Source organism: Oenanthe melanoleuca, chromosome 28 (genome assembly GCF_029582105.1).
Source record: "Oenanthe melanoleuca isolate GR-GAL-2019-014 chromosome 28, OMel1.0, whole genome shotgun sequence".
Lineage (NCBI taxonomy): Eukaryota > Metazoa > Chordata > Aves > Passeriformes > Muscicapidae > Oenanthe > Oenanthe melanoleuca.
This window is the reverse complement of record NC_079361.1, coordinates 4,248,540-4,255,223: the sequence shown is the minus strand read 5'-3', so window position 1 is coordinate 4,255,223 and position 6,684 is coordinate 4,248,540. Positions and strand designations below refer to the sequence as shown.

The 6,684-nt window shown below is 47.6% G+C and overlaps 1 protein-coding gene across 1 annotated transcript in view; it reads right to left on the bottom strand.

Annotated features, from left to right (window-relative positions):
* Window positions 1-521: 521 nt before the first annotated feature.
* SLC25A42 (solute carrier family 25 member 42) overlaps window positions 522-6,684 on the bottom strand; it is a 24,394-nt gene continuing 18,231 nt past the window's right edge. The window contains exons 8-9 of the mRNA XM_056512586.1: window positions 4,757-5,078; window positions 522-3,123 (exon numbers count right to left, since the gene is read on the bottom strand). Of these exons, the coding sequence (XP_056368561.1) occupies window positions 3,117-3,123; window positions 4,757-5,078 (329 nt within the window). The 3' untranslated portion in view covers window positions 522-3,116. The remainder of the gene's footprint in view (window positions 3,124-4,756; window positions 5,079-6,684) is intronic.

Here is a 6,684-nt window from a genome sequence, read left to right as displayed (position 1 = left end):
AATCCCCTCATAATCCCTAAAAAAAACTCCTCAAAAAAACCCAAAAAACCCCAAAAAACTCCTCACAACTCCTCCACAAAATCTCTTCACAACCCCCCAAAAATGCTGAAAAACCCTAAAAAAAACAACCCCTCATAACCCCCAAAAAATCCCTCAAAACCTCCTAAAAAAACCCCCAAAAATCCACTCACAAACCCCCAAAATCTTCACAAATCCTTCATAACCCCCCCAAAAAAATCCACTCAAAACCCTCCAAAAATCCCCCTCAAAAATCTCTTTACAAACCCCTCATTAACCCCCAAAAACTCCCTTAAAAATCCCTCAAAACCCCCTAAAAAATCCCTCAAAAATCCACTCACAAACCCCCAAAATCTTCACAACCCCCCCAAAAAAACCATTCAAAACCCTCCAAAAAATCCCCTTCAAAAATCTCTTTACAAACCCCTCAGAGCCCCCCCAAAAAACTCGAAAATTGCCCCAAATCCCCCCAAAATTTCCCCCAAAGTGTTCCAGACCTGAAAGTCAATCATATTTTTTATTAAATATACATCCTCTCTTGGCACAAATCTTAAAATATATAAACATTATATAACAAAGTGTCTTCACTGCAATAAAATAGAATTCCAGATCCAAGAAATGGCAACAAAATCCAGCCAGGCAAAGGGAGGGCAGGAAAAGGCAATTAAGAGTTTGTGCTAATTAATAAATGCATAGAGCAGATGGGGCAGTGAGGGGGGCTGGGACACCCTGCAGGTTGTGGTGGTTTTGGGGAGAAAAAGGAAAAAAGAAAAAATGGGGGGAAAGAAAGAAAAGGGGGGAAAAAGGAAAAAAAGGGGGGAAAAGGAAAAAAATGGGGGGAAAAGGAAAAAAAATGGGGAAAAGGAAAAAAAAGGGGGAAAAAAGGATAAAAAGGGGGGGGAAAAGGATAAAAAGGGGGGAAAAAGGATAAAAAGGGGGGGGAAAAGGATAAAAAGGGGGGAAAAAGGATAAAAAGGGGGGAAAAAGGATAAAAAGGGGGGAAAAAGGATAAAAAGGGGGGAAAAAGGATAAAAAGGGGGGAAAAGGAAAAAAAAAGGGGGGGAAAGGAAAAAAAAGGGGAAAAAAGGATAAAAAGGGGGGAAAAAGGAAAAAAGGGGGAAAAAAGGGGGGGAAAGGGGAAGGAAAAAGGGGATAAAAGGGGGGAAGAGGGAAAAGAGGGGAAAAGGGAAAAAAAGGGGGGGAAAGGAGTGAAAAAGGGAAAAGAAAGGTGGAAAAAAAAGGGGAAATAAAAAAAGGGGGAAAAGGGAGAAAAAAGTGGAAAAAAAGGGGTGAAGGGGGAAAGAAAAGAGGAAAAAGGGGAAGGAAAAAAAAGGGGAAGAAAAAAAAGGGGGAAAGGAAAAAAAGGGGGAAAGGAAAAAAGGGGGAAAGAAAAAAAAAGGGGAAGGAAAAAAAGGGGGAAAGGAAAAAAAAGGGGGAAAGGAAAAAAGGGGGGAAAGGAAAAAAGGGGGGAAAGGAAAAAGAGGGAGAAAGGAAAAAAAAGGGGGAAAGGAAAAAAAAGGGGGAAAGGAAAAAAAAGGGGGAAAGGAAAAAAAAGGGGGAAAGGAAAAAAAAGGGGGAAAGAAAAAAAAGGGGGAAAGAAAAAAAAAGGGGGAAAGAAAAAAAAGGGGGAAAGGAAAAAAAAGGGAAAAAATGGGGAAAAAAAAAGGGGAAATAAAAAGGGGGGAAAATAGGGGAAAAAAAGGGGGAAAAAAAAAGGGGAAAAGAAAAAAAGGGGAATCAGCTCCTACAAGGTATAAAGTGAAGATGCCAAACTGGACAAGGAAATTTTCCCAAAACCATCCCATGGTGCCTGAAATTCCTGGAGCATCCAGGCTGAGAGGGGAAAACGTGGCTGGGCTGTGTGAAAAAAAGTGGAAAAGTTGCAATTTGGATGTTTTGGGTGCATTTTTTTGGACCTGGTTTTCTGGAAGTGCCAGTGCAGGGCTCAAGGTGCAGGAAGAAGCAGGAGGAGGGAGAGGAAAAGAAAACCAAAAAGCACAAATTTGGCTGGTGATGCTTTAAGGTGAGTGGGAAATGCAATTGGAGAATAAAATGAAAAATGAGGGAATTGCAGGAAAGGAAAAAAAAAGGGGAAAATTCTTGTTTTGAGTTTTTTTTTTCCTTTCTCAGAGTTCTGCCTGGCCAGCACACCTCAGAAAAAAAATCTGGAATGTGGCTGAATCCATTCAGGGAAGAGAAGGGAACATTCTGTTTCCCCTTTTCTACATTCAAAGAAAAAAAAAAAAAAAAAGGGAAAAAAAAGCTTTTTCAACCAACCCAAAGCAGCAACACACTCAGAAAAACAAAAGCACCAAAACCATCACAGGCTGAATTCAAAGATCTGCCCCAGCCTGCAAAACCTGCAGGAAAATTGGCTGAAATTTAAATTGGATTTAAGTCAGGTGCAGATGCTAATTAAGGAATAATTTTTCAGCACCCCCAGGCTCCTGGAATTTCTGCTTTTCCCAGTTTGGATAAGGAAGTGGGGATAGAAATGTGCTGGGATTCCTCCCTCTGGATCAGGACAGGAGCAGGATAATTTGCTTCTCCATTGGAGAAAAGAAATCAGGGTGAGGGGAAAGCAGAGCTGAGCCTTTAAAAAAAAAATAAAATCCCACAGAGCCTCCCAAAAGCCCAGAGAGCTTTAATTCCCAGGAAAATCAGGGAATTCTGGCTGATGGGGGAACAACTCCTGAGGTGAAATCCCCAGTCTGCCCCATCCCAGTGCTGGGAATGAACTGGTTTGTGTCAATATTCCAGTGCCATTCCCACATTCCCTGATTCCTAAGGAAATATTTGGCATCAGGAGCAGGTTCATGCTCCAAAGAAGTGCAAAGACAAAAAAAAAAAAAAAAAAAAAAAAAAAAATAGAAAGGAGAAGGCTGCTCCTGCCCCCTTGTGCAATTCCTTCCATTCCCATTCATCCCATCTGGCTCTGACAGCTAAAATACACAAAAGCCAGGAAAGGACAGGTTTCAAATGAATCTTGGGGTTTTTTTCTTACATTAAAAAGGGATTTTTCCACCTTGGTTTGTGTGATCTGATCATTAGAGGAGTCTGAAGTCTGCTCTGACCTCTGAATGTAACAGAAGGATGGATCACCCACTAAAAAAAAAAAAAGAAATTTAAAAAAAAAATTCCATTTCCCTGAAAACTAATTTGAAAAAGGAACACTGAGAGGTTCTTGACCATTTGTTGCTGGAAGTGATTGGCACTGCAGGGTCAAAGTGTGGTGCCCACAAGGATTAAACCCCAAGAGGAATTTTAGGGATGAGTTAATGAACAGAGGTGACACAACCTACACAGCAGGTACCAAAAAAGGACAACCAGGAGCAGGGCCAGGAGCTGGGCTCAGCTTTTTTTTTTTTTTTTTTTTCTTTTTAAGGATTTTTTTTTTTTTTTTTTGAGGATTTGTTCTCACACGGTGCATAGAGCAGAGATTAATACTGAATGAAACAAAAAAATGGGGTTTTGAAGGATGGAACAGCTCCTTCCTTCCAGTGTATCCCCTGGGAAATTCTGCCTTCTCCAGGGAGGGCAGCACAGGAGGAAAACACAGAAATGCAGCTGGGAGTGGATCCAGTTTGGGGATGCAGGCACAGCCCTTGCTCGACCACACACAGAGGAAAATTTTGTTTGTAATCTGCAAAATTATAAATTCTGCAAATTCCCCTTCCTCTGCTGCCTCCAGTCTTTGGTAATCTCAGAGGGACACCACAAATGAAGGGTGTTGATGCAGCTCAAGCCAAAATTTAAAAAAAAAAAAAAAAAAATTCATGGAGAAAGGGGCAGCATTCCCAGCCAGAGGAAATATTCAGTGTAGTGTACTGGGCTTGCCCTACTTCCACAGGCCAGGGGAATCTGGAATTCCCTCTCCAGGAGTCTGGAATTCCCCCAAGAAATCTGGAATTCCTCCTCCAGGAATCTAGAATTCCCTCAAGGAATCTGGAATTCCTTCTCCAGGAATCTGGATTTCCTCCTCCAGGAATCTAGAATTCCCTCAAGGAATCTGGAATTCCCTCTCCAGGAGTCTGGAATTTCCTCTGCAGGAGTCTGGAATTCCCTCAAGGAATCTGGATGTCCTTCTCCAGGAATCTAGAATTCCCTTCAGGAATCTGGAAATCCCTCCAAGAATGTGGAATTCCCTCTCCAGGACTCTGGAATTCCACCTCCAGGAGTCTGGAATTCCTCCTCCACGAATCTAGAATTCCCTCAAGGAATCTGGAATTCCCCCTCCAACAATCTGGAATTCCCTCCAAGAATGTGGAATTCCCTCTCCAGGAGTCTAGAATTCCCACCAGCAATCTGGAATTCCCTCCAAGAGTGTGGAATTCCCTCTCCAGGAACCTGGAACTCCCTCTCTGCCCTGGCTATTGCACTTGGCAGGCTGCAGGGAGCTGCAGCACTGCCCCTTCCCAGGTGCAGGAATTCCTTCCCCAGAGCTCTGAGCACCTCCACCTGCCCAGGTGAGGAGCCAGGAGCAGCACAGGTGGGGCAGAGTCCATCACAAGGCTGAGGCAGCTGCTCTGGAGGACTCAGCTCTGCAGGATCAGGAATTTTTTTTCGCTTCGAGAACGATTAGGCTTCCAAATTATAAAGTGGGGAAAAAAATAAATCCGGGAACAACAACAAAAAAAACCAAACCAACCCAAAAAAAAAAAAAAACGGGTGAGCTCCCAGCTGCAGGAGCAGGTGGGAAGAAAGGAAGAATGAATTTCCCTGCAGGTGAAGCCACTACCTGTCCAGGGCGGGGCCGTGCTGCAGCTTGCGGAGCAGGATCTGCGTCAGGTCGAAGGTGGTGAAGCTGATGCCCACGGCGATGGGGCCCTTCACCCAGTTCATGCTGAGCCCTTTGTACAAGCCCCTGACCAGTCCCTCCTCCCTGACGATGTCCTGCATGGTGAGCAGGATGGAGCTGTAGGTGTGGCCCAGCACGCCGGCCGTCTGCATGCGGCGCCGCACCACGTCCAGCGGGTACGAGGCCGACTGGCCGATGAGGCCGGCGCACGCCCCGAACAGCAGCCGCTCGGGGGGCGAGGGCTGCGCCCGCCCGCTGTGCTCTGGGGGAGAAGGGACTGGAGTTAGTGCTGAATTGAGGGAACAGGGGGTAGGGCACAAGGGTTTTGCTCCCCAGGGTTTGTTCTCCCCAGGTTGTTTCCCGAACAGCAGCCGCTCGGGGGGCGAGGGCTGCGCCCGCCCGCTGTGCTCTGGGAGGGAGAAGGGCTGGGGTTAGTGCTGAATTGAGGGAACAGGGGGTAGGGATGGAGGGTTTGGTACCCAGGGTTTGTTTTCCCTAGGCTGCACCCTCAAGGTTTTGCTCCCCAAGTTTTCTTCCCAAGGTTTTGTTCTCCCCAGGTTGCTTTCCCGAACAGCAGCCGCTCGGGGGGCAAGGGCTGCACCTGGCCACTGTGCTCTGGAGGAGAGGGGGAGAAGGGCTTGGAGTTAGTGCTGAACTGAGGGGACAGGGTGTAGGGCACAAGGGTTTTGTTCCACAGGGTTTGTTTTCCCCAGGTTTTGCTCCCCAGGGTTTGTTTTCCCCAGGTTGTTTCCCGAACAGCAGCCGCTCAGGAGGCGAGGGCTGCGCCCGCCCGCTGTGCTCTGGGAGGGGGAGAAGGGCCTGGAGTTAGTGCTGAGGGGGGAAAGTCCTGGAGTTAATGCTGAATTGAGGGGAACAGGGGGTAGGGATGGAGGGTTTGGTACCCAGGTTGCACTCGCGAGGTTCTGTTCCACACGGTTTTGTCCCCAAGGTTTTGCTCCCTGAGCTTTCTTCCCAAGGTTTTGTTCCCCAGGCTGCTCTCCCAAAGTTTTGTTCCCCAAGGTTTTGTTCCCCAGACTGAGCTCCCCAGGTTTTGTTCCCCAGGTTTCACTCCCAAGGTTTTGCTCCACAGGGTTTGTTCCTGAGGTTTTGCTCCCCAGGGTTTGTTCTCCCCAGGTTGTTTCCTGAACAGCAGCCGCTCGGGGGGCGAGGGCTGCGCCCGCCCGCTGTGCTCTGGGAGGGAGAAGGGCTGGGGTTAGTGCTGAATTGAGGGGAACAGGGGGTAGGGTACAAGGGTTTTGTTCCACAGGGTTTGTTTTCCCCAGGTTGCACTCCCAAGGTCCTGCTCCCCAAGGTTTTGTTCCCCAGACTGAGCTCCCCAGGTTGCACTCCCAAGGTTTTGCTCCCCAGGTTGCTCTCCCCAAGCTTTGTTTTCCCCAGGTTGCACCCCTGAGGTTTTGCTCCCCCAGTTTTATTCCCCAAGCTTTGTTTTCCCCAGGTTGCTCTCCCCAGGTTTTGCTCCCCAAGGTTTTGTTTTCCCCAGGTTGTTTCCCGAACAGCAGCCGCTCGGGGGGCGAGGGCTGCGCCCGCCCGCTGTGCTCTGAGAGGGAGAAGGGACTGGAGTTAATGCTGAATTGAGGGGAACAGGGGGTAGGGATGGAGGGTTTTGTTCCACAGGGTTTGTTTTCCCCACGTTGCACTCCCAAGGTTTTGTTCTCCAAGTCTTCTTCCCCATGTTTTGCTTTCCCCAGGCTGCACCCTCAAGGTTTTGTTCCCCAGGTTGAATTCCTGAGGTTTTGCTCCCCAAGCTTTGTTTTCCCCAGGTTGCTCTCCCCAGGTTTTGTTCTTCAGGTTGCTCTCCCAAAGTTTTGCTCCCCAAGTTTTCTTCCCAAGCTTTTGTTCCCCCAGGT